General features: G+C 46.6%; 19 protein-coding genes and 2 non-coding genes across 21 annotated transcripts; 5 read left to right on the top strand and 16 right to left on the bottom strand.

Annotated features, from left to right (window-relative positions):
- Window positions 1–8: 8 nt before the first annotated feature.
- Window positions 9–2651, bottom strand: EHEL_101170 (uncharacterized protein; the record flags this gene model as incomplete). Its single annotated transcript, XM_003888141.1, has 1 exon — window positions 9–2651. One exon carries the CDS (start codon window positions 2649–2651, stop codon window positions 9–11), a length of 2643 nt encoding a protein of 880 aa, XP_003888190.1.
- A 129-nt stretch (window positions 2652–2780) lies between these two features.
- On the bottom strand, window positions 2781–5975 carry EHEL_101160 (guanine nucleotide exchange factor; the record flags this gene model as incomplete). The annotated part of the gene is made up of 1 exon (XM_003888140.1): window positions 2781–5975. The coding sequence occupies one exon, from the start codon at window positions 5973–5975 to the stop codon at window positions 2781–2783; it is 3195 nt and encodes a 1064-aa protein (XP_003888189.1).
- A 96-nt stretch (window positions 5976–6071) lies between these two features.
- EHEL_101150 (origin recognition complex subunit 2) lies at window positions 6072–6836 on the top strand (the record flags this gene model as incomplete). The annotated part of the gene is made up of 1 exon (XM_003888139.1): window positions 6072–6836. The coding sequence occupies one exon, from the start codon at window positions 6072–6074 to the stop codon at window positions 6834–6836; it is 765 nt and encodes a 254-aa protein (XP_003888188.1).
- A 27-nt stretch (window positions 6837–6863) lies between these two features.
- On the bottom strand, window positions 6864–7934 carry EHEL_101140 (transcription initiation factor TFIID subunit TAF6; the record flags this gene model as incomplete). The annotated part of the gene is made up of 1 exon (XM_003888138.1): window positions 6864–7934. The coding sequence occupies one exon, from the start codon at window positions 7932–7934 to the stop codon at window positions 6864–6866; it is 1071 nt and encodes a 356-aa protein (XP_003888187.1).
- Window positions 7935–7984: 50 nt separating this feature from the next.
- Window positions 7985–8055, bottom strand: EHEL_101130. Its single transcript has one exon. It is a non-coding gene; the product is annotated as a tRNA-Ala (tRNA).
- Window positions 8056–8130: 75 nt separating this feature from the next.
- On the bottom strand, window positions 8131–9633 carry EHEL_101120 (polyadenylate-binding protein; the record flags this gene model as incomplete). The annotated part of the gene is made up of 1 exon (XM_003888137.1): window positions 8131–9633. The coding sequence occupies one exon, from the start codon at window positions 9631–9633 to the stop codon at window positions 8131–8133; it is 1503 nt and encodes a 500-aa protein (XP_003888186.1).
- A 175-nt stretch (window positions 9634–9808) lies between these two features.
- EHEL_101110 (DnaJ-like protein) lies at window positions 9809–10438 on the top strand (the record flags this gene model as incomplete). The annotated part of the gene is made up of 1 exon (XM_003888136.1): window positions 9809–10438. One exon carries the CDS (start codon window positions 9809–9811, stop codon window positions 10436–10438), a length of 630 nt encoding a protein of 209 aa, XP_003888185.1.
- A 54-nt stretch (window positions 10439–10492) lies between these two features.
- EHEL_101100 (chromatin remodeling protein) lies at window positions 10493–11044 on the bottom strand (the record flags this gene model as incomplete). Its single annotated transcript, XM_003888135.1, has 1 exon — window positions 10493–11044. One exon carries the CDS (start codon window positions 11042–11044, stop codon window positions 10493–10495), a length of 552 nt encoding a protein of 183 aa, XP_003888184.1.
- A 19-nt stretch (window positions 11045–11063) lies between these two features.
- On the bottom strand, window positions 11064–12326 carry EHEL_101090 (DNA polymerase alpha subunit B; the record flags this gene model as incomplete). Its single annotated transcript, XM_003888134.1, has 1 exon — window positions 11064–12326. One exon carries the CDS (start codon window positions 12324–12326, stop codon window positions 11064–11066), a length of 1263 nt encoding a protein of 420 aa, XP_003888183.1.
- Window positions 12327–12463: 137 nt separating this feature from the next.
- On the top strand, window positions 12464–12769 carry EHEL_101080 (uncharacterized protein; the record flags this gene model as incomplete). The annotated part of the gene is made up of 1 exon (XM_003888133.1): window positions 12464–12769. The coding sequence occupies one exon, from the start codon at window positions 12464–12466 to the stop codon at window positions 12767–12769; it is 306 nt and encodes a 101-aa protein (XP_003888182.1).
- A 38-nt stretch (window positions 12770–12807) lies between these two features.
- EHEL_101070 (phosphoglyceromutase) lies at window positions 12808–14316 on the bottom strand (the record flags this gene model as incomplete). The annotated part of the gene is made up of 1 exon (XM_003888132.1): window positions 12808–14316. One exon carries the CDS (start codon window positions 14314–14316, stop codon window positions 12808–12810), a length of 1509 nt encoding a protein of 502 aa, XP_003888181.1.
- A 59-nt stretch (window positions 14317–14375) lies between these two features.
- On the bottom strand, window positions 14376–14732 carry EHEL_101060 (uncharacterized protein; the record flags this gene model as incomplete). The annotated part of the gene is made up of 1 exon (XM_003888131.1): window positions 14376–14732. One exon carries the CDS (start codon window positions 14730–14732, stop codon window positions 14376–14378), a length of 357 nt encoding a protein of 118 aa, XP_003888180.1.
- Window positions 14733–14808: 76 nt separating this feature from the next.
- On the bottom strand, window positions 14809–14964 carry EHEL_101055 (DNA directed RNA polymerase; the record flags this gene model as incomplete). The annotated part of the gene is made up of 1 exon (XM_059743547.1): window positions 14809–14964. The coding sequence occupies one exon, from the start codon at window positions 14962–14964 to the stop codon at window positions 14809–14811; it is 156 nt and encodes a 51-aa protein (XP_059599530.1).
- Window positions 14965–15045: 81 nt separating this feature from the next.
- On the bottom strand, window positions 15046–16479 carry EHEL_101050 (V-type ATP synthase subunit B; the record flags this gene model as incomplete). Its single annotated transcript, XM_003888130.1, has 1 exon — window positions 15046–16479. One exon carries the CDS (start codon window positions 16477–16479, stop codon window positions 15046–15048), a length of 1434 nt encoding a protein of 477 aa, XP_003888179.1.
- A 72-nt stretch (window positions 16480–16551) lies between these two features.
- Window positions 16552–16799, bottom strand: EHEL_101045. The gene has a single exon (XR_009467990.1). It is a non-coding gene; the product is annotated as a miscellaneous RNA (non-coding RNA).
- An 88-nt stretch (window positions 16800–16887) lies between these two features.
- On the bottom strand, window positions 16888–18684 carry EHEL_101040 (uncharacterized protein; the record flags this gene model as incomplete). Its single annotated transcript, XM_003888129.1, has 1 exon — window positions 16888–18684. One exon carries the CDS (start codon window positions 18682–18684, stop codon window positions 16888–16890), a length of 1797 nt encoding a protein of 598 aa, XP_003888178.1.
- A 64-nt stretch (window positions 18685–18748) lies between these two features.
- Window positions 18749–19417, bottom strand: EHEL_101030 (uncharacterized protein; the record flags this gene model as incomplete). The annotated part of the gene is made up of 1 exon (XM_003888128.1): window positions 18749–19417. One exon carries the CDS (start codon window positions 19415–19417, stop codon window positions 18749–18751), a length of 669 nt encoding a protein of 222 aa, XP_003888177.1.
- A 114-nt stretch (window positions 19418–19531) lies between these two features.
- EHEL_101020 (uncharacterized protein) lies at window positions 19532–19933 on the bottom strand (the record flags this gene model as incomplete). Its single annotated transcript, XM_003888127.1, has 1 exon — window positions 19532–19933. The coding sequence occupies one exon, from the start codon at window positions 19931–19933 to the stop codon at window positions 19532–19534; it is 402 nt and encodes a 133-aa protein (XP_003888176.1).
- Window positions 19934–19959: 26 nt separating this feature from the next.
- Window positions 19960–21330, bottom strand: EHEL_101010 (kinesin-like protein; the record flags this gene model as incomplete). Its single annotated transcript, XM_003888126.1, has 1 exon — window positions 19960–21330. One exon carries the CDS (start codon window positions 21328–21330, stop codon window positions 19960–19962), a length of 1371 nt encoding a protein of 456 aa, XP_003888175.1.
- A 152-nt stretch (window positions 21331–21482) lies between these two features.
- On the top strand, window positions 21483–21953 carry EHEL_101000 (60S ribosomal protein L27; the record flags this gene model as incomplete). Its single annotated transcript, XM_003888125.1, has 2 exons — window positions 21483–21485; window positions 21513–21953. The coding sequence occupies 2 exons, from the start codon at window positions 21483–21485 to the stop codon at window positions 21951–21953; spliced, it is 444 nt and encodes a 147-aa protein (XP_003888174.1).
- A 125-nt stretch (window positions 21954–22078) lies between these two features.
- On the top strand, window positions 22079–22954 carry EHEL_100990 (uncharacterized protein; the record flags this gene model as incomplete). The annotated part of the gene is made up of 1 exon (XM_003888124.1): window positions 22079–22954. The coding sequence occupies one exon, from the start codon at window positions 22079–22081 to the stop codon at window positions 22952–22954; it is 876 nt and encodes a 291-aa protein (XP_003888173.1).
- Window positions 22955–23032: the final 78 nt, after the last annotated feature.

Raw genomic sequence — 23032 nt, 5'->3', positions numbered from 1 at the left:
CACATCAATCACCAACGGATTCTGGCCACCATCTCAATCATCTCCGACCTGTCCACTTTGAACGGCCCAAACATGGCCATAAACATCTTCAGTACAGGGATGATCGAGAGCTTGTCTTTTGCCCTGATTATAACCTCGAAGAAAGATGTAGCAAGCAAGGGGTTACTTGTCTGCAGGACAACCGTACCTAGGAGGCAGACCTTGTCCACAAATAACGCTCTGTGCAAGATCTCTATGTCTTCTATTCTAAAGAAAGTGTACATGTTTGTGCGCACGAAATACATTAGCAGGTAAAGGATGTCCTCTGCAGTGTAATCGGTGAAGGCCCTGTCCTCGAGCTCTTCAGTATCCAAGGCCTTTTCCAAGAACCCTATGATTTCATTTTCCTCGAGCCTGCAGCCATTGTCTCCGTCGAGAGGAAGCTGCTCCTTCGAAAACTTATTGCATCCCACATACGACAAAGACCTGGACAGGTATCCCACAATCCCTTTCATGACGTAAATCTTCTTGGTGACTGTGGCTGAATCACACCTAGAAAGCCTTCCATTGAATTCAATAACCGAGGAGTCTCCACACTCCTCCACGACTTCCCTAAGCTTTATCCTATACATTGCAAATAACTGGGGAGATCTCCAAGGAGTGTCCTTTGATGCGGCATACGCCCTTCTGGTTCTGACGATCTCCCCCACAGCATCTGCAAGCTGATGCTTCAGCTCTCTCTCTCTATAGTTTATGCATTGCTCCGTACCGTCAAGACCTCTGATCTCGAAAACACCATTCTCAATGTCTAGGTACCCACTGTCCGAAATTTGAGACGAATTGAACTCCTCTCTGTTTGTATACACCACCAGGTCTCTTCTTCTCAAGCTCCCTTTCCCTGCATCTCCACTCCTGAAAACTCTAGAAAATACATTTGTGGACGATATGTATAGCCCAGCCTCAGATTCAATTTCCGCCTTGTGGTACTCTTCAACAAAACATCTTACAGAATGTGGAGAGCCTTTCGCAAAGTACATTGCTCCAACGCAGACATCGTCATAAACCTCCGTCATCTCATACAGATCCTCCCTCCCCCCTAGACTTCCCTTTGTTGTTATCTTTATCCCGGAAATTCCAAAGGCACAAAGCCCTATATCCTTCAGCATTAGGGCATGCCGGAAAAAGTACCTCCCTGTGCTCGGGTCCTGAATAGATACCGAAGATCCCTCTCTGTCTGCAATAATTATCATCTCACGAAATAGAAATAGTGCCACAGGGTCTCCGCTTGAATCCTCACAGCTTAGCTGAGAAAGAAAGTCCGTGTTCCCCTTCGCAATCTCCTCAGGTATCCCCTCAACTCTCTTCTTCACCAATAATCCATAGAAGATGTTGTCGTGCCTTTCCTTCTTCTTATCGATGATGTTGATCAGCTTTACCATCCTTAGGTAGACTCTTCTTGCCCTCTTCATGTGTAGATCGTCTGTAAGGTTCCGAAGAATGTCTTCAATGAGAATAGGGTACCTTACAATCCTTTGCAGACAGTTGCAAAAGCAGTCGTCCACTATCCTGTGGCCCGGAACCCCAGAACGTTCCTTGGCCTTCTTCAAAAACTCAATAGACTCCTCGTAAGACAGCATCATATCCTCGTAGCATCTAAATCCATCGAGACTGTTTTCAAAAAACTGCAGGACCCTCTCCACAATCTCCTCATCATTCATCCCGACATCCCGAAACCCCTTGCCATTCATTTCAGAAGCAAAGTATTGAGGATCAGATAGAACCCTGTCCATCGCAAATCCTGCCTCCTCCACTATGTCCCTCATAGAGTTTATAAATCCAATCTCGAAATCGTAGACCTTCAAAAACCCTCTGAATACATCTTCGAGCACCGTATTCTCACACAATGTCTTCGTTACAACGTCCAGATAGAATGCATTCATTTGGCAAAAGTACTCAATCTCGTTAAAGACAAACCCAAGAAGTGCATGCCGCAGCCTCTTCTCTTCAGGGTTGGCCGCCGTCCTGACGTCTTCCAATTCGTCCGAAGACACGTCAAGGCTGTCCTCAGGGCTGATCTGCCTTCGGCCAAGAATCCCCCCGGGAATTCTTTTGTTGCTCTCCACAACCAAATCGACATAAACAGGTTGTCTGTAGAATTCATTGTCCACTTCCCAAGCATGCTCGGGCCTCACCTCAGCCATCCGCCCCATTATCTCTTCAACAGAAAACATCTCGGGACATCTCATCATTCCGCTCGATATCGTGTCATACATGTTCCTTCTACTCCCAGAAGACTCGTTTTTCAATGGCCAGCTTCCGAGAGAAAACAAAGAATTCAGCATTCCCATGAAGGAGGACTTCCGAGTGCCTGTAGCCTCCACATGCCTCCAGCTGTCTATGCTGTCCACAAAATACCTGGAGAGGCCGTTGCGGACAGAGAAGAAATACGGACATCCATTAATATGATTGTTGTAGAATCTATACTCTTTGAACCCCAGAATAGACCTTACCAATGCCCTTGAAACGTCCTTCCCAACCACCACAGACACAAGAATAGGCCCCAAGTGTACAAGCTCTGCAACAAAGTTCCTGGAAAGCTTGTAGTGTCTGTCGAAAGTTCCTATAGCTGCATTCCATGGCTCATCCTCAAGACAGGAATCATTTGCAAACATTTCTGTGTCCTTGGGGTGGCAAAAACAAGCGATTTGTTGATTCTGTATGGTTTTCTTTGAGCTGGAGCTAGGGAAAAAAGACATAACACAACCATGTTTATTCACTTCTATGGCCTTTGGATAACTTACTTACAGATGAAAGTCAGGCTTGGTTTCCGTATCGATTTTGTCCCCGACGTCTTCCTTTTCTGCATCAGGGACATCCTCGCTGCTTCTGTCCACATTGCCTTCATTTCTCTTGGCCCTTACTATCACCACATCCCTACCATCGGCCCTAACTCCTCCGTTCTTCATCATCTTGCGCTTCCCATTGAAGTAGAATTCAAAGTCCTTTTCAGAAGCAAGGTCGTACTTCTGCAGCATCTCAATGAGTCCCTCCACATCGTTCAGTAGTGAATATCCGCAGCTACAGCACAGCTCGGACCCATTCATCACCTTGTGCACTCTGGAGTAGAATATCTTGACAAAGTTGTTTGCCATCGCCTGATCTTTCAAGGTCAGAAGAAGGCCAAAGTTTCGGAGAAAAAACCTTGATAAAAGTGGAAGGCTCGAAGATAGGAGATTCACAATCCAGAGCGTGTAGTTGGTTATATCCCTGCTGGCCATTGCATCAGCCTTCTTTATCAAATATATCAGCCTCTTGTCCATTTCTTCTGCCCTAAACATATCCTCCTTCAGAGGACATCCAGACTTGTGGACCTGCCTTACCTTCGACTGATTCAGAACAGAGCCTGAAGACACGTAGAAGTGAAACAGGCTCGAGGGATCCGACAGACTCTTTTCGTATCTTTCCTCGATGGTGTAGCACTTCAATGTGTCCTTTGCAGAAAACTCGAGTTTGGACTGGTCGGGCTGCTCCCCGTCTTCTCCCTCGTGAGCATTGATTGCTCTACAAACAATACTTTCGTACTTCACTGTGGCAACAAAGTCGAACATGTCAAACCCGTTGTTCTGCAGAAGTAGAATGCAGCGGAATCCATCCTCGCTGCATGTAGAAATCCCCTTGAACACCTCGAGGATATCATTGTCTATGAACCCGGGGCTTTCTTCAAGGACATGTCTGAAAAGACCAAGCAGGCTTTCGTCTGTGCAGAATTTCGATATGTGGACGAACTTCCTCTTGTTTCCTGTGTCGACACACTTCCTTAGCAAAGAGATAATGCTTTCATCATCAAACATAGACACGTCTTCCACCTTTCCAATGTTTTTCTTAAGGATGTCTATGACCATGCTTTTCACAAACCCAATCGACTTCTGCTTTCTCTTCTGTAAGCCTGCATCTTCCTCACTGCAGCTGCCACTGGGCGTCTCTCTAGACAGGAAGATCCGAAGCCCATTGCACAAAAGGCTCACGTCACAGACCCCTGCATTCGAGAGCTTTTGGTATGCATCCCTGTACTGCTGCTGGATCCTGTCCTTTCCTGGAGAGCTCTTCAGAAACGAAATCCCAAGGTCAGAAAGCATGCCGTTGCTTCTCTGCTTATCGATCTTTGAAAGAACATCAAGCAGAGTGGCGTAAAGCCTTGCACTTCCTTCCATCTCGAAGTAGTGCACAAAGGACTCCATGAATTTCAATGTGTCTTCCTTATGTATCTCGAGATACTCTTCGAACGGCTGAACCATGCCAAGCTTGCTACACATCTCGTAGAATTGCTTTGGCTCCAGAAGAAAGAACCTCCTAAAGTTTGCTGAAAACAGTTTCCTGTAAACATCCATCTTGCATGGCGTGCAGATATTTACATCCCCTGGGAGCTCTGGGCCAAGAAAGATGCCGCTGTTCGTCATCAGCCCCTTTTTCTTGTCGCTTATCTCCTTGAGGCCCTTGCACATCCTCTTGAATGCCTTGTAGTGATCTTTTCCAGGCTTGTTCTTGACAGGGAACTCCAGAGGCTTTTTCTTAATGGACTGGTACATCGATTCAAGATACTCCATTCCAAACGAGGGAGGAATCTCTTCTGCCGTGAAGTCCTTCATATAGTCCTTGAATGTGGGCTTTACCTTTATATTAGGATTATGGAACTTTGTATTGAGAACAAGAAACGAAAACGAAAGATTGAATACAAACTCCTTTGTCTTATTGTCCTTGTCAATCTCCATGAATGTGCATGTCCCTGCATTGTCTAGATAGTACTTGTCGGCATAGGCCTCGACAACCCTGTGAATCACCTGGCCCTCTGCAGAAAGGTAAAAGGAAAGGAGAAATGTCCTGAGCCCATCAAGTACATCCACATCGGTGAAGTCAAATGTATCTGCAAATATCCTTAGGCAAGCCTCGTTCTTGAGCTTGCAAAGAAAGGCCCCCAGCTTCTTCAGGTCTGTCTCTTCAAAGTACCTCAAAATCTCGAAGCTCATCTGCTTTCCATAGCTTTCAAACATGTGATCTAGGCACCCTGTCTCATTGAACTTTCTTATGTCCTCTCTTACCCTGACAGCTCCCCCGTCTTGTATCACACCTTTGCACCCGTGGTTGCTTGTAAACATATCACAATCCTCAAAGAAAACCTCATTCCTCATGTCTTCATCTATGGCTTTCATTATCTCCTGTGCACTCAAACCATTGTATACCTCCTCACAAACATTCCTGTAGATTCCGACACCGTCAAACGCATAGTACAGGTATGGAATCAGTGAATCGTGCAGTCCAATCATATACCACTTGGGAAGGTCACGGTAGTATATTTGGAACAGGTACCTGCTCCGTGTTCTATTTATCACAAGTCCTCTGAGGGAAGTACACTCCAGTGCAACCCCAACCATTTCCTCGTCATTGAAAAGATCACAGAAGTTCAGAACCAAGTCTTCTGTGCACCCGATGTCTTTGTACATCTTTCTGTCTGCAAAGAGCCTTAGGAGCTCTTTCTTCTTTTCAAGAAATGCTCTGAACCTCGCAAGCACCTCGCCCTGCGCCCCCTTGCTTACGACATTATGGGAAAGTATAAACATGTATCTACTGAATACACTCCTCGAAGGCTCCTGTGGGATTTTTTCGGCCACCATGTTTATGACCTCAAAGTACTTGAGAATGGCAGAGTCCGTGTCCTTTTCAGAAGGCGTGAACTTGAGGTCTACTATCTTGCTCCCGACATCGCCTATATCCATATGGCACTCAAATATGAACCTTTGGAATGCGTCTAGGAAGCACAGCATCTCCCTGTTGCTGTACTTCGCTAGACTAAAGAGAAGTCTGAATACATCCAGAATGGAGGCCGGAGTTGGAGATGCAGGAAGCTCATCCAAGACCCTTCTTATCTCTTTGTTGGATGTCCCAAGCAGCCTGTGCAGGAGAATCTGGACTTCTCTGAGTTTTTGTTTGCCCTCGCCCATGGGCTACCGATGGAGAATTATGATACCTTGTGGGCAACAGATGCCAGAAGCCCATGGGAAAAAGTTCATTTCTATTCTTTTGCCATACCCGTACGGATGAGCTCGAGCTTGACCGATTTCCATCTAAGTTGCAAGAAGGAGTTCAATGTGCTTGTAAGATCTTTCAACATATTGTTCTATGGATACGGCTCGAAAAAGTCATTGCTGAAGAAAATGTTTCCAACTGCAATCTACGTCAACTGCAGGATCATGAGCCGGCACGAAATCCTTTCGGAAATAATGGACGCTGTGAGGCGTAGGTCCAGGCTGGAGGGCCTGAAGGCCTCTAAGACATTGACGATAAAGGATATAGACGAGGCCATAGGCACCAGAAGAGAGAAGTACAAGCTCATCATGGCAAACTTCGACTTTGGAATGGTGGAGTTCTCTGGATTGAGGAACTTTGCAATCCTAGGAACCATTGAGGAGGTTGACATAAGATTTAGTCTTGAGGATGTTGAGAGGTTCAACTTTATTTTCAGGGATCTCACCACCTTCGATCCATACGAAGAGGAGACAATAGGAATACATCTCGGGGGAACGAAGGTAGAGGCATCGTTCAGGGTTGTCAGGAGCGTTCCAAAAGGCTCCAGGGCTGTGCTGAAGGAGATCCTGCAATGCAATGCAGACACAATGAGCCTCAGCGACCTGTTTGAAAGGGTAAAAAGAAAGCTGTTTCTCACATCAAAGACATCTATTCTTTCGATGATCAGTGAGTTTATTGACCATGGGCTTCTAAAGATTAAAAACGGAACGGAGGTTGTTGTCTGCATGTCTCCCACAGAGAAAAGGGAAATAGCAAAAGAACTGGATCATCTGTAATAAGAAGAGGCTCCTGCGCCATGCATATTAAAGCTCGTCTGCCTTCAAAACCTGCTTTAGAAGCTCGGCAACCTTTGGGTTGTTGATTTCCCTGGCATAGTAGTCTGCCTTTGGCTTTATGACTGTCTCCACAACATGCTTGGATAGAGAGCTTAGGCAAAGAAGTGCGCCATACTGTGTGGACTCGGTCTTCTCTTTGTCCAGCCATGCCTTGCTGAGGGTGTTGATGATTCTTGGCGCAAGGGTCTTGTAAGACCCAGAAAAGTTGCTGAAGACATACTTGACAACATCCGAGGCTACTCTCCTAACCTCATCATCAACGCTCTTCCCAATCACGCATGTTATAAGCGAAGGAAGAACCTGGTGGAGATATGGATCAATGAAGATGTACTTGTTCCGAAGCAGTGAGTTGTAGACCATTATGACTGTCATGAGCTTCTCCTTGTTCTTTATGTTCTTCATTATCTGCTCATTGAAGTGGTGGACAAAGTACGGAACAAGCTGCTGAATCCCGCTTTCGTTATGCAAGCACTCCATGGCTATCTGCTCGTCGGTTTCCATTGCCTGGATGACCTTGTCAAAATACATGCTAAGCTCCTTAGTAAGCATGTGCCTGTTCTGGGACTTCAGCTCGGCCTCTTCCTGGTATGTTCCGAGTGTATCCTTCTTTGCAACAGGCTTCTCAAGAAGTATGGGGTTGTAAGGAATCTGCGGCTGGACTCCCTCAATCGCCAGCCAATGCGATTGAATGGAAGGCCGGAGAGGAATCTTTGGAAGAGGCCTATCGAGATACTCTTCCAGGTCAATCTCCTCGTCAGGAACATAGTATACATTAGACGGAAGGCCGCGGAAAACTAGGCTTTCCTGTGGGTCGTATCCAAAGAGAGGGTCTACGTTTCTACTGATCAGTGCATAGTTGATGTCGTCAATCGACAGCTTTGTCCTCTTAGATCCAACCATGAACTTGCTTCCCTCCTGGCACACCTCCTTGATCCTGTATTCCAGATCCTGTGATAGCACCCTCAGTGCATCGTCATCAATGTTGGAGATTCCTTTTGATTGTGCAAAAGACTTGAGAGTTTCCTTCGAAAACAGCATCTCTCCGGGACTAAAGTCCACCGAAATTATCCCTTCGGCCCAAAAAGAAGTGGAGGATCCGGGAATCGAACCCGGGCAATTCACATGCGAAGCAAACACTCTACCACTAAGATAATCCCCCTGCCGTCCCCATCAAATAGCGCCTCTCCTAGGGCTGGCTGCCCAAGAAAACAATGAACGTTAAAGGCTTTAATGTTTATAGTAAGACTTGGTCATTGGAATTATCATCTTCAATGACCGCCGCTATGTTCTTTGTCAGCACAAAGTTTACGTCGATCATGTCTCTGATCTCTTCCTCAGGCTTGTTGCGAAAAGCCTTTGTGACCTTGTTAGAAAACTCGGTCTCATTACTGACTCCAAAGCTTTTCCATTGGCTCTTGAATGATGGCGCCGCTGCGAGCACAAGACTATGCAACTTCTCAAGTTCGTTGCCATACGGTTTCACAGACCCGCTTCTGCTTCTCTCGCGCTTGAATCCATTGGATGCAAAGCTCGCCCCTTGGTTGTACATGTACGGAATCCCCGGCTTGTACCCAAGACCTCCAAACTCTTTTTCCTTCATCCTCTCAAGCTTGTTCTTGAAATAGGCAACTTGAAGCCTGTTGCCATCAAGATATATCTCGTTTCCTCTCTCCACAGCTATGCTTGCTTCCTCAGGCGTGGAGTAGCATATGTAGGCATATTGCTTCTGGTTGTTCGCCCCGTCAACCCCCACTGACATAGACGTGATGCTTCCAAACTCCTTGAATATGTTGCTAAGCTCCTCAGCACCAAAGCCCTCGGGGATGTTTGTTATGTAAAGATTCTTCTTGTAGTTCTGTCCTTGCATGCTAAGCTGCTCAAACATCTTCCTGAGCACCTCTGCCCTCTCCTCTCTTTTCTGTCCCTTCTGAATGTAAAAGGGCTCCCCTCCATCCTTGCCGTTATCAAAGGGAAACGTCCCATGGAGACCATTGATGGCATTGAGTGCAGACTCATGAGTCTCAAAGTTGGCAAATGCAAAGCCCTTCGGCTTCCCATCATCCTTTGTCGGAAAACACAGGGACGTCACCTTCCCATACTTCTCAAGGAGATCCAGCAGCTCCTTCTCCCCAACAGATCCAGGGAAGTTCTTGATGAAGCAATTCGTAAACATCGTCGATACCTTCTTGCTTTCCCCCTTCTTCATCTCGGGGTTGTACAGCTCCACAACAATCTTGTTTCCTCCAAGCATAAGCCCGTTGAGATTGTTGAAGTTCTTGATCACCTTTTTTGCAGACCGCTTCTCCTTAAACTGCACAAACCCATATCCCTTAGACTTCCCTTGCGGCGTAGTTGCAACCTTGCAGCTTACAATCTCCCCAAACATGGAAAACGCATCATCCAGGTCCTTGCTAGTAAAGCTCTCGGGGAGATTCTTTACAAAGATATTCCCAGTCTCGGGCGGCCTTTCGTCCTTCCTCATCACCCTTATTTGCCTGTCGTGCAGCTCGTAATGCTTGTATTCCCTCACAGCCTTTTCTGCATCTTCTTCATTCTCAAAAGTCACAAATGCGAAAGACGGTGCACTCTCCCCCCTCTTGATCAGCTTGATGTTCAAAATCTTTCCTACATTCGAAAAAATCCTGAAGAGATCAGAGTCAATGGTCTTTGGTGGCAGATCCCCTACATATATCGTTAATGAATCACTCTTTGCTCTCTTGCTTTCGTCTGTCTCCATGGACTACTCCTCTTGAAGGGTAAAATTTTTTCTTTTTTTGTAAGGCACTTACTGTCTTACAGCCTTTCAAGATCTTGCTGCTCTTTTTATTCTTCTCCATCTCTTCCCTCCTCTCCGTCTTTCCCCAGCAGCAGCTTCCATCCAAGTTCAAGTATCCCTAGATAAAAACCCCTCCATGAACTATTCAGAAGCAGCCAGATCCTGCTTGAGTAGGAAGGACTATGCTGGATACCTTGAAAACGCTCAGAAACAGTACGAGCTAACAGGATCTGCAGAGGATGCAAGGGAGGTCGAGAAGGCAAGGAAGGCCCTTTCACTGCACAAGGAGATCGAGAAGTTCCTCAGAAAGGACCCCTCAGACTATTACGACATTCTGGGTGTATCTAAAGATGCAACACAACCCGAAATAAAAAGAGCTTTCAACATGTTGATAATGAAGTTCCATCCAGACAGGACTGGAATTCATGAGTCCGGAGCTGTCTCGGGAATGATCCAGAGTGCATATGCAACTTTGGGAAACCCGGAAAAAAGAAGACGGTACGATATGGCCAGAGAGGCGCCTACATTCAGCAGAGCAGGCCCCAGATTTACCCACGGCGATGATATCATGCAGAATGTATTCTTCAATGTATTCCACACTCAGGGATATCAGGGGCCATTCACTTACTCTAATGACTTGTATGACCACTTATACTCACAGATGTACAGGAGATTCACCCACAGAAGACATAGCACAAACGATCCTGATGCCCAGAGGATATTTGTGTTTCTCATAGTCATCGTGTTAATACTCTTAACAATGTAAACTTGTTTGTCAATGCCTAGACAATTAAACACATCTTTTATTATACCGTGATGCTCAATCATTCAGTGCTGCTGCCTTCCTGCACTCAGGGCACGTCCAGGGTGCTCTTGGTGTGCTTGCAAGACCAACACACTCAAAATGAAACCATTTTCTGACACAATCCGGAGAGTCGCATGCTATCATACTCTTGAATGGTGGCCTCCCACATCTACAATACAGCTTCTCATTCTTTCCCATCTCTCCCAGGTTGACAACACAGTTCATGTCAGATATCGAAGGATGCTCAAGATCAAAAGATGCTTCCGCCCTTGAACAGAGCTCTTCACACCTCTTCTTGAGCCCCGTGACAACATCGCCAAATGTTTTTCCGCTGTCTCTGTTATTACGGAGAAGTTTCTTCACAGCCTTATGGCATTTTGCAATCCTTTTGGCATATCTTTCCAATGGCCTTTGGATAAACTTTTCCTTGTACCTCCTGCATTTCTTTCTCAGCTTCTCTATTCTTCCATCCATCCTAGATGTTAGCTTTGTGAAGTAGATTGCATCGAGCCGCAGCTGCTGGACTTCCTCTAGCATTTTGTCGAAAACCTCAAAGTGCGACTGCATGGCCGAGTATGGGCATGCCCTATTTATTTTCTGCTTTGTGCAAGACTCCACTTAGATGCCTAAACTCTATTGAGGGTTTCTTCTCTCCCAATGTCTCCGGAAGCCTTATGAAGCACACTACCTTCTCCGCCTCCCTCGTCGGTAGCCCCAGATTCACAACCACAGAAGGCCCTACACTTCTAGAAAAGTGCTTCAATCTCGATACAATAATATATATGTCCGGCGCGGTGTCCATGGACATGCTTTCTGGCACAGAGTATGAGACAATGTTCATCGATGGAAAGACCGGGAGAAAGGTTCTCTGGAAGACTAGGTGATACGATATCCTCTCAAGGCGGTCGTTTCCAAAAAGGAGCTTTCCACACACATCCTCGCCATAGTCCAATTTCGAGTCATAAAAGCACTCCTCTGAGCTTATCTCGAGAGCAGTGTCCAAAGAAGAGACTGCTACCAAAAACCCGTTCAAAAAAAAGGAACAAGGATTGCTTACACATATAATTCTCTCGTCATTGAGGTCAATTGGACCCTGAGGAAATACATTCAAGGATATCACGTCGCTAGTAGATGGAACAAGGACAACCTTCCTCTCCGGCCCCTTGGACAGCCACTCCCTTATCTTCGGAATAAATGCTCCCTCCATCATCGAGTATGGTGACTCAGACACCCCGCCTTCCACAGGATCTATAAAAGGCCCGGTCAGTATCAATACATCAGCATCTTCTGCGAGAATCCTGTCGAGAATCCCAAACTCTGGCCCAGCCCCATAGGGCCCCGAAAATGCAGATATAAACGGCTGTGCATGCCTCTCCTTCTCTGAAGGCTCAGCTGAGTTGACATCCACAACAGGTATGCAGTAAATGGCCTCTACCGTTATCTCGCTCCCTGTTCCGTTCTTCCCCTTGATTGCAACGACCTGGCCTGGAAAGACAGAGTATCTTTGTAGATACTCCAGGTTCAGCCGCACAACGACGTCGTTACTTCCATCAATGCTGGATGCAATGAATACATTTTTCGGATCTAGTTTGTGTCCAAACGGATTCATAACAATCCCGTATGTGTAGAACGAGGTGCTTGACACATGGTTCACAGGCTCAAAGCTCTCAACCCCAAGAAGCTCCAGAAAGTAAGGCCTCATCGAAGCCAGTCTATACCTTACATACTCATACTTATCTTTTTTCTTAAGATAGAAGTTTGAGACTCGGGGCCTTTGTGCTATCCTTATGCAGGACCTTGCAGAGTGCCCCTTACTCAGTGTTCTGAAGACTTGCCTGTCAAAGTCCATTTGAAGGGATCCGTGCAGGCCCAGGACCTTCCAATCCAGGCTCGTAAAGCAAATTTTTCACCGAAAAGTATAAAAGCAAAAGCAGAGGAGGGGCTACCAAACTTTGGGCTCGATATCGTTAAATTGCTTAAAGTAGAATGACACAAGAAAAGATGATAAACGATATGTACCCGCTAGCCACGCTGCTTATATATGCAACAAACCAGCAAGTGACCCGAGAGAAGATCGACGCCGTGTTCAAGTTCTTTGGGCTTGAGAGTCACCCGAAGATCTGCGAGTTTTTTGAGATGGATGCACTTGAGATTAAGAATCTGCTGATGAGTAGTACTCAGGAGTCAGCAGCACCTATGGAAGGAAAGGGCACGTCCTCTGCACCAGAAGAGGCAAAGAAGGAGGAGGAGCCTGAAGAGGAAGACATTGAGATTGATTTCGGAATGTTCTGATTAAATTTTTCTTCCAGCGAAAATTCTTTTGCCATGCTTTAAAAGGAGAAAGAGCGTTTATATTTATTATCTGCCAGGACCGACTTCCCAGTCATCTCCTCCGGCTTTGGAATTCCCATTATTTCCAGCACTGTCGGCGCTACATCTCTTAGTGAGTAATCAGAGTCTGCATACCCCCACAAAGAGGAGGAAGGCCTTTCCTGCCTCTCCTTACAGATTATCAGTGGAACCTTGCTTGTTGTATGCGTTTTGCAGCAATTTCCATCTTTGTCCACCATCTTCTCTGCATTCCCATGGTCGGCAGTCACAACAAGAACGTATCCGTTCGACTTGCAGGCCTTGTAGATCGATCCTATGCACTCGTCTGTAAACTCGACAGCCATCTTCGTTGCCTCCAGATTCCCCGTGTGGCCTACCATGTCAGGAGGCGCAAGATTGGCAACCACTAGGGGCACTCCATTCTCGATCTCAGAGATCACAGAAGATGTTACCTCTCCCGATGCCATTGACGGGACTGCATCAAACGACCCAACACTCGGGCTGTCACGTATTATTGTTCTTTGACTGGGAAACGGCTGCTCCTTGCCCCCGTTGAAGAAATATGTCACATGGGCCTCCTTCTCCTTCTCTGCTATATGGGAATGCTTTATCTTGCGGCTAGATAAGACTTCTGCCAAGGTGTTCTTCACACACACCTTCTTGAAAAGAACCTTTGATACAAGTCCTTTTTTATATTCCGTCATGGTTATTATGTTGTTCCCGTTTGAGGCAAATCTAGCGGCAATCTGTCTCATCCTATCTGCCCGAAAGTTAAAGAAGATGACAGTGTCCTCTGGCCCTATCCTCCCTTCACTGTCAACAAGAAGAGGCCTGAGAGTCTCATCACCCAAGCCTTCCTCATACATCTCAAGAATACGGTCCTTGACATCTCCACCCATCTCCTCTCCCTCTGTCATCATCAGAAAACTAAGCTCTGTTCTTTCGTTATTGCCTGCCCTATCCATTGTGTAGAACCTGCCGGCTACCGAGGCAATCTTTCCAACTCCAATCTCTTGACAGAAGCCCTTGACCTCTTCGAGATACCTCAAAAACACACGCGGCTCCGTATCCCTACCATCACTTACACAGTGAATAAACACCTCTTTGTAAAGGCCCTTAAGGCACTCCAAAACCCCCCTAAGATGCCTTATGTGCGAGTGAACCCCTCCATCACTAACCATCCCTACTAAGTGAATCCTTTTCCCTGCATCCAGAACCTCCTTGCTCAGCATACTCTTAAGCTGTCCAGACTCAATGGCTTTGTCTATCCTTAATATGTCTTGCTCAATGATCCGTCCGCTTCCTATGGTTAGATGTCCCACCTCGGAGTTCCCCATCTGACCATCGGGCAATCCAACATATCTTCCATGCGCATGAAGAAGAAAGCTACGGTAGTCTTGGCTTAGGGTCCTCATCCATTTGCATCTTGAATCATTCACTGCATTTCCTCCCGTACTCGTTTCGTCATGCCCCCATCCGTCTATCACAACTAGACACACATTGCTCATCAAGAGTTTCTGTTTACACCACCTTAAATAACATCAATCATTTATTCGATATCCAAAGTCTAGTCACTAGACTCCTTAAGCTCTTCGTAATACTTCTCATATTGTCTAAATAAATACAAGAGGCTCTTGTTTGACTCCTTCTCCACCACCTTCTGAACAGCATTGACAAAGCATCTGTTCAGCCCACTTATTCTATCGTTCTTTATCTTGGGCTGAAGAATGTTCACGGAACTCAACACCCCCTTCAGCGCATCAGAGTTTGCAATCGTTGCTAAATCCCCAACCCTTGCCTTCGCCCTCTTCCTGTTCGGCAGCGGAGAAGACTCAGCAACCGTGCTGTGCTGGTCATTCTCTTCAACGGGGTTTGAATATGGCGACAGTTGGTCCCTTGCTTTTCTTTTCCTTCCCTCTTCCATTTGGGGTTGGTCCTAGACTTTTTTAAATCCTGCCACAGAAAAGTCATAAGCCATAGATAAGAATTTATTGGATAACTTAGACTGCATCGAGCTGCACCACCTCATCCGTCCTTTTCTTTCGAAGAACTCTGTTTCCACACTCTGTGCATCTGATGGGGTCCTTGAGCTTTAGCTCTCTCAGCGACGGGCACTGTATGCACACGTATGTAAAGACCTTCTGCTCTTGGTTCATCCCGTTCATTAGGGCTTTGCAAACATCACTTTTTCACCCTCTTATACAAAATTACGCCCCTTCAAACAAGAAATTTAATGACTACTCGGCCCTGGTGGGTGTTGTAGAGTGGAACTCATCCAGTATGTCAGACGGAATCCTGTTGAGCATCTCTCTGGGGAAAATCTTAAGGAGATCCCATGCAATGTCTAACGACTGGCTCACAGTCCTCAGCTCATCATGCCTTTGGCTTATAAACTCTCTTTCAAACCTCTCTAGAAACTCTATAGAGATCTTGTCCTCGGGAGAGAGCGAATCCTCCCCGACAACAGCCTTCATTGCTTGGGCATCCTTGCCAATCGCATACTTTGCATAGAGTTGGTTCGACACATCTCCGTGGTCCTTCCTTGTCATCCCCTCTCCAATGGCGCTTTTCATCAGCCTGGAAAGAGACGGAAGTACATTGATTGGAGGATATATTTGCCTGTTATGCATCTGTCTATCAACATATATCTGCCCCTCGGTAATGTATCCCGTAAGATCCGGAATCGGGTGTGTTATGTCATCGTTTGGCATCGTGAGAATCGGGATCTGGGTTATAGACCCGTTTCTTCCTTCAAGCCTTCCAGCCCTTTCGTATATAGTACTAAGGTCTGTGTACATGTATCCAGGATATCCTCTCCTCCCCGGAACCTCTTCTCGAGCCGCACTCACCTCTCTCAGTGCATCTGCATAGGAACTCATGTCCGTCATAATCACAAGCACGTGCTTCTCCTTTTCGTATGCAAGGTACTCTGCTGCCGTTAGAGCAAGCCGTGGCGTAATTATCCTTTCGATGGTCGGGTCGTTTGCCAGGTTAAGAAACAATGCAGTCCTTCCTATCGATCCCGATGCCTCGAAGCTGTTTTTGAAGAAATTCGCTGTCTCCACATTCACTCCCATTGCTGCAAATACTATTGCAAAGTTGTCGTCGCTGCTGTCTATCGAGTCCTTCCTCTTCACAAGCCCTGCCTGCCTGCAGATCTGTGCTGCTATCTCATTGTGTGGCAGCCCAGACGCACTGAATATAGGGATCTTCTGCCCTCGTGCAATCGAGTTCATTATGTCAATCGATGATATTCCTGTCTGGATCATCTCCTCGGGATATATCCTAGCATAGGGGTTCAAGGGCTGCCCCTGAATGTCCAGGTAGTCCTCCGCAATAATGTTTGGCCCTCCGTCAATCACCTTCCCACTTCCATTGAATATCCTCCCGAGAATATCTTCAGACATCCCCATTTTCAAGGTCTCCCCAGTAAACGTGACCTGTGTTTCCTTGACATCTATCCCAGACGTCCCCTCAAACACTTGGACCACTGCCTTCTTCCCACACACCTCTAGAACCTGCCCCTGCCTGATGCTCCCGTCAGGCAGTGTTAGGCTAACTATCTCCGCATACTTCAGAAACCTTATGTTATCCATTATGACAAGAGGCCCGTTCACACCCACTATCTTTCTGTAGTTCATCTTCGGCTCTATCTTTATGCTCTCAAGCATGTCTTTGATCGGGGATCTTTGTTTTTTTTAGCAATCTAGGCAAGATTGCTTTTTTAGCTATAAAAAATAAACACTTGATCAAAAGAAAGGTAAAAAGGACTGGCACGGATGGCTGGCGACTCTGCCCTGCAGGAGGTACTCATTGCTGCGTTTCCGCCCTCATGCATTCCCCTCCGCTTTAATGACAGATGGACAACCCCTACAGGCTCTCCAGCTGCCCACAGGAAGATCACCAGGCCCATGCTTACTGCCCAGAAACGGTCGACTTCACATCCAACCACTAGTTCAGACTCAGAACAATTTAAACAAGTCCCCGCCACACTCCTGTTTTTTCTACGTTCTTTCGTCGCAAAATACAGAATACTAGAGTACTAGAGTAACTTAAATCTTTATTTTCTCGATCGTCCCTTATCTCTTGCGGAACACCCCCTTCTTGACCTCCACAAAGGAGTCCATCATCGTGAACTCCCCTGCATCCTCCTCTCCATATCCTCCATCATCATTGCTCCCATTCTTGCCAGAAAACACAGTCTCCTCTCCACTGCTTTCACTCAGCTCAAGAAGCCCTGCAAACCGGTTTCCCTTCATTATCTCAAGAGCCTTCTTGCGGTCTTTCCTTTTCTTCTCATTCTCCACCTCGCAGTCCATCGGAATGCTAGACTCACCAATAGAACCCTCGCAGTCCATCCACAGCTTAGAGCCAGAAGATCTTCCATCCTCCTCGCAATTTCTCTCGTTCTCCTCCCTTGTAGACTCCATTATGGTGTATTCTTTAAACGAATTCTCTATGTCTCGATCATTGGTAGCATTCTCATAGGGATTTTCAGAAGGTGCTGATGGGAAGCTTCGGCCATCCTCGCCCTGGCCATCCCCCTCGTTGATCGAGATGTTTGCTAAGCTCTTCGATAACTCTCCCACAGCCATCTCCGCACATGCCTCATTTCCATCGTCCAGGCTCTCAACCATCTCTTCAACAAAGCTTTCATCCTCAACAACAATCTTCTCTTTCTTGTTGTCCTCCTCTTTATCCACCCCACACTCATCCAGTTCCTTGCATTCAGTAGTCTCGTTCTTTCTCTCATCCACCTTCATACACTCTTCGCCCACCTCGGTATCCTTAACCTCAAACCCCATGCTAGTCTCGCTCTCCTTCTTGTGCCCAAGATTTCCATGCTCCTCGCGATACTTACTAAGATACCTATCCAGCTTCATAGGCGTGAGGTCCTCGTGGCTTATCACTTTCTTCGATGCCTCCCCAATCAACTCAGGATGGACAACCCCGCTCCTACCACTTTCTCCACAGACCATCTCTTTGATCTTATTTGCTATTCCTCCATACCTTCCACTTCTCTCAGTTCTCGCATCAGGCTTGATATCAGAAGCTATGTCCTTGACTTGCCTCGACAGCTCCTTGATCTTATCATAATCCCCATCCCCCGTCCTCGTTTGCTTTCGCATCGGAGAAAACCTCGGAACAAGCTCCTTCTTCTCAACACCTCTTCCCTCCATTTCGTTCATCATCATGTGCCCCACACGGATCGGCTTCCTAACCATCCTAACAGGCCCCTTCTTCATTCCATTCTCAAGGTTCTCTCCATCCGTCCTACAGACATTTCCTTTCTCTTTCCTCTCTCCCTCAAGCCCAAACTTCTCCGCCATTCTTTTGCACACATCCCGGACATCAGAAAATGCATCCTTTCTTCCCTTTGCCACAAGCCCTTCAAACAACTCGATCCCAGAAAACGCTTCGCCCCACGCCTCAATCCCTTTGAAAATCGCCACCCTGACATTCTTGTTGGCACAGCTAGAGTACTCATTGAAAAACCTTGCATGGGCCTTGATGTTCACGTTCTTGCATAGCTCAACAAGCACATCCTCTCCTCTTGAATAAAATACCCTGCTGCTCTTCCCACATACCTTGGCTAGCGGCCCCAGATATTGCCCTGCAGCTTCAAACTCACTTCCTAAAATGCTGATGCAGCTTTTAAGAAGCCCAAGCGCACTTCCAGCAAGCCTCGATCGGTCACTCTGCATCGACCTCACAATAAGCTCCTCCACACTCCCTAGCACCTTCCGAGCTTCCTCAGCACATCTAACCCCTGCAGCAAGCCTCAGGAGTGCGTCGTTGATCTTCGACCATGTATTCTCATCCTCCTTTCTTTGCTGCAGTCCTACAGCCTCTTTAATAATCTCATCTAGGCTCATTCCTTGGGGTTAGCCTCCTCAAACAATACTCTACAAAAATTCTCAAAAGCCTTTAATAAAACAGCTACCCAACAGAGGGCCTCCTTTCCCACTTGTCTCCAATCCCAAGCTCTGCAAACCCCTTCTGCTCGCTGATCAGCTTTCTGACATGCATATTGTTCAACCCAAAAAACTCAACTATGCTTGTAAACTCAATACCTTCAGGAAATAGGCTTCTGAATGCATTGAACACCTCCCCGGCCTTTCCCCTTATGCACAGATCCCCTTCGGTTATCTCAAATAAAGGCTTGCTACAAACATTCCTAACAGTACATGTATACAGAGCCATGTCCTTCCCCGTTGGAAACCCTCCTCCACCCCTATAATATGCCCTTTTACACATGTAGTCAACAGGATAAACATTCTTCTGACTATAGAATGGCTTCATGCTTGGCGTTGGAATCCTTCCAAGGCTGTATATCACTAGATAATGTCTTTCTCCAGGAACATGTATCAGCCCCTTCGAATCCCTGAGGTCTACCCTATAGGCCGGCCTGTATCTCCCGGCATCTATCTCCATCCTGCCATCATAGATCCTTAGCACGTCCACCAGCGCCCTTCGATGGGCTTCCAGCCTCCGGAGGGCTTGCCCAGTCTTCTCCATCTCCTCTCTGAGAAGATCTCTTCTCTTAAGAGCACTCATTAGCCTTTTTTGCTGCAGCGAGCACTCCTTCCCGCTCTCCTCGCAATTCATCCCTTGGGCTTTATGCTAGCCATTTTCTTCTTGCCCAAATACTACCTCTCCGGACTCCACACAATCCAAAAACACATAACATATACATTTATTACACTTCGCCCAGACATCTCATCAGCAGTAGTCCCTATATCTCAGGATCTTTATGCTTTGTATGAGCACAGGCAAAAACACAGGGAAAAAGATAGAGGTGTTATATACGCTCGAAAGCCTTAGGAAGACAGGGACACTGCATACCTTCAGCTTGCGGTAGGCCTCCCTAACCTCCTCCACAGATCCATCAAACGGGATGTCTCCGTCTCCGTGATGCCTTGCATTGTTTATCAATGTCTTCAGCATTCTAAGCTTCTCCCTGCTTTCTTTTCCCTCAGAAAGCATCAAGTTGAACCTTCTCCTCATGGTCTCTATCTTTCCACCTAGCCTCTTCTCTTCGACAATCGAAGGAAGAAAGTGAAACGCCATGATAACCACCATCGCCTTCATCAGCAGAATCGTCTTAATCTTCACCCCATCCATTTCTATGGGTAAAAGCTGTGTGCATATCATTTCCTTCCAACCATCTTCCTACGGAGATTGAATCTGTACTTCTCGAGTATAAATATCTCGTTCATCCTCCGAGACGGGTTCTTTCCAAGCAACTCCCCCACCATCCTCTCCAATAAATGTATTCTATCGTTATTGATTGCATTCAATTCTTCCATAAGCTCAATCTTGCATTGAAGATTCTCCATAATCATCGACCCAAAGGCGCCAAGCGTCCTGGATATAGAATCCTTTTCGTCACACACCTTATCGTCCCTAGCCCTTCCCTCCGGGCCTTTGACCCTCGGTGATTCATAAGGCCCAAGACATTTCTCAAGAGCCATGGACTCCATTCTCTCCAAAATGCTTCTTACATCTTTACCAGCCTCAGAGTGAAACCTATTGCAGCATCTGTGTTTCAGTCCGCGCCGGAAATCGTTTCCCGGCATGTCTCCGGCATACCTTGGATTCTCGTCGGGTATCAGTGTCTCCTCAATCTTCAGCTCAAGATTGCATAGCCTGGCTGCAAACTTTAGCGTGCTCACAGACTCCTCAATGCAATCCTCGTGAGGCGACAGAGTGCAGATTGCAACAAGATTCGTACGTCCGTCCAGCGACGGCTGAAGTACCCGTGTCAGCTTTGAGTCTCGAAACCCCAAGTACTTCCCATTCCCTATATTGTTGACAATCGTGCAGAGCGCAAGGAGACTTCTATTGATAAACGACCCCTCCTTCCTTCTGTCCGTCGACCTGCTTGCCCTTTCACTCCCAGCAAGGTCTATCATGTTCAGTGTCCTAACTCTGTTGTTACTGCTGTATGTGACCTGGACCACAGTATGCGACCTGCTGCTCTTTGTGTTGAACTCCGTCGTCCCAAACTTCCTATTCTTCTCGCACCGCTCAATAAAAGACACAACATCCTCCCACTTATCCACATACTCAACCCACAGGTTCGAAATCACATTCCTCTTCTCAACACTGAACATCTGGACCTCGTTGTTGTTTGAAAGATCAAAGAGCTTTTCGTTGTAGATCTCCAAGTACGATATCCCCACAGGCCTTCTATCCAGGATATCCCTTATGGCTAGCTTTATAATCCCTTCCTCGTCCCCTCCAAGCATTGTGTATGTTTTTCCTGAGCCAGTCTGCCCGTATGCAAACACCGTACAGTTCTCTTCGTTCAGAAACTTCTGGATCTCCTCCCTTACACACACCTTATAGACCTCTGCATTTGTCATGTTTGTCAGGATACTTCTGAATCCGTTGTACCTCACCTTTTTCTGTCCGTGGACATGCCACAGGCCGTCCTCAGATGTCTTCCATACCTCGCCGCCCCCTGCTGCAGGCCTTATCCTTATGCTGACCTTGATCTTCTTGTGTGTGGAGTGCATTCCCATCTACTCTTACACTGCTTTTGAACCCTGCTCAAACAGCAGTTTCACATCTTGCATCATGCACCAGCCTAGCGGTTGCATAGTAGCATTCAGCATGGCGAAAGCATCAGGCTGCTTATACTTGAGCAAGGAAAAATTTTATCCCTGAAATGGTAAGTGGTGTATGAGCTAATTTAAAGGCAGAGCATGTTAAAAAGACTAGGAAGCTGCGTGGTCATGTATCGCATGGATATGGGCGTGTGGGGAAGCACAGAAAGCACTCTGGGGGCCGTGGGCTTGCTGGAGGGTTCAGCCACATGAAGACTCTTTTCACAAGATTCCACCCGGACTACCATGGAAAGAGAGGAATGAGGGTCTACCACAGAAAGGAGAACTCTGAGTACGCGCGCCCGATCAGCTCTGCAAGGCTATGGGGGATGATCCCGAAGGAGCAGAGATACGAGTTCCTAGACAATGCCGATAAGGTACCTGTTATCGATGTCAGGGAGTTTGGATATCATGTTGTGGTTGGGGGAAAGTTGCCTTTGGAGAGGCCGATAGTTGTCAAGGCTAGATATTTCACACCATCAGCAAAGGAAGAGATCACACGGGTTGGAGGGAAGTGGATAATTACTTATTAAACTGTCTCCTTTTGACAAGTCGGTATGTTTCCGTTTTTTGATGTCTTCAGCCCTCAAAGTTTACTGTCATCTAAAACAAGTGAAAAATGACGAGTTTGATCGGTCCTATAAATTCTTTGTTTGGGATGGAGGAAATCGAAAGAGATAGAGAAATTGTAAGAAGGATGAAGAAGTTCGACAAGGAATCAATGGAGGCAGCATGCAAGGAGAGCCTCAAGAACAAAAGGATCTCCTATGTTCCAAATCTTGTTGCGATGGGCATCTCTGAGCCTATGAGGAGGAACACAAGGCCCGGGGTGCTTAGCTTGAAAATAAGAGGCATGAGCACAAGAAACATTCTGTTTGCAGTTTCTGAGTCGTTCAGGAACATCAACAAGAAAATAGTCAGGAAGCTCGAGAGGATCAAGGAGGAGCTTTCCAGGAGGAACGACCTCTTCGAGTGTATTGTAGACCATATAGAGAGCATGGATGTGATAGAGGATGAGCTCTTTTCATGGTATCCCGGGCTGAAGACGTCCGACATATTAAGCTTTTTTCTTGATCTTATGCCTGACCTTCTGGAGAAGTACAAGAGGTACTTTGTGAAGTCTCTGGTTCTCCAGCAGCCCCCAAAGAGGAAGATCCTGAAGGCGCTCAGAGATAGACTCCACAAGAATCTGCAGTGCTTTGACATTATTGAGAGGGATCTTGAGCTTTTTGAGGAGCTCTCGAAGAGCATTTCTCTGGAAGGGCGTATTATTACTTCCTCCTACTGGTGTGAGGACGAGGACAGGTGCGAGGATGCCCTAAGGCTCTTCCCTCAGCTCAAGGACAGGATATGCCTGAGCCCGGATGTATGCATAGAATTGTTTCATCCGCTTTCGCATGCCGAGATCCAGATAAATGGAAGAGATCTGGTTGTATCATTTGTGCAGCTTAATGATCTTTTGACGAGGAACGCCAGATCCCTTGATTTTTGGATGAAGGAAGGGATTGTGGACGGGAACTGGGAGTATTTATAGTGGGTAGATGTGTAAAATAAATACAAAGTTCTGGAGAATTTAGTGTCTTGGCAAGATTTTGAGGATGTCAGCTGATCC

The sequence above is a fragment of the Encephalitozoon hellem genome, chromosome X, assembly GCF_000277815.2.
Source record: "Encephalitozoon hellem ATCC 50504 chromosome X, complete sequence".
Taxonomy (NCBI): domain Eukaryota; kingdom Fungi; phylum Microsporidia; family Unikaryonidae; genus Encephalitozoon; species Encephalitozoon hellem.
This window is presented reverse-complemented; position numbering and strand designations above follow the sequence as displayed.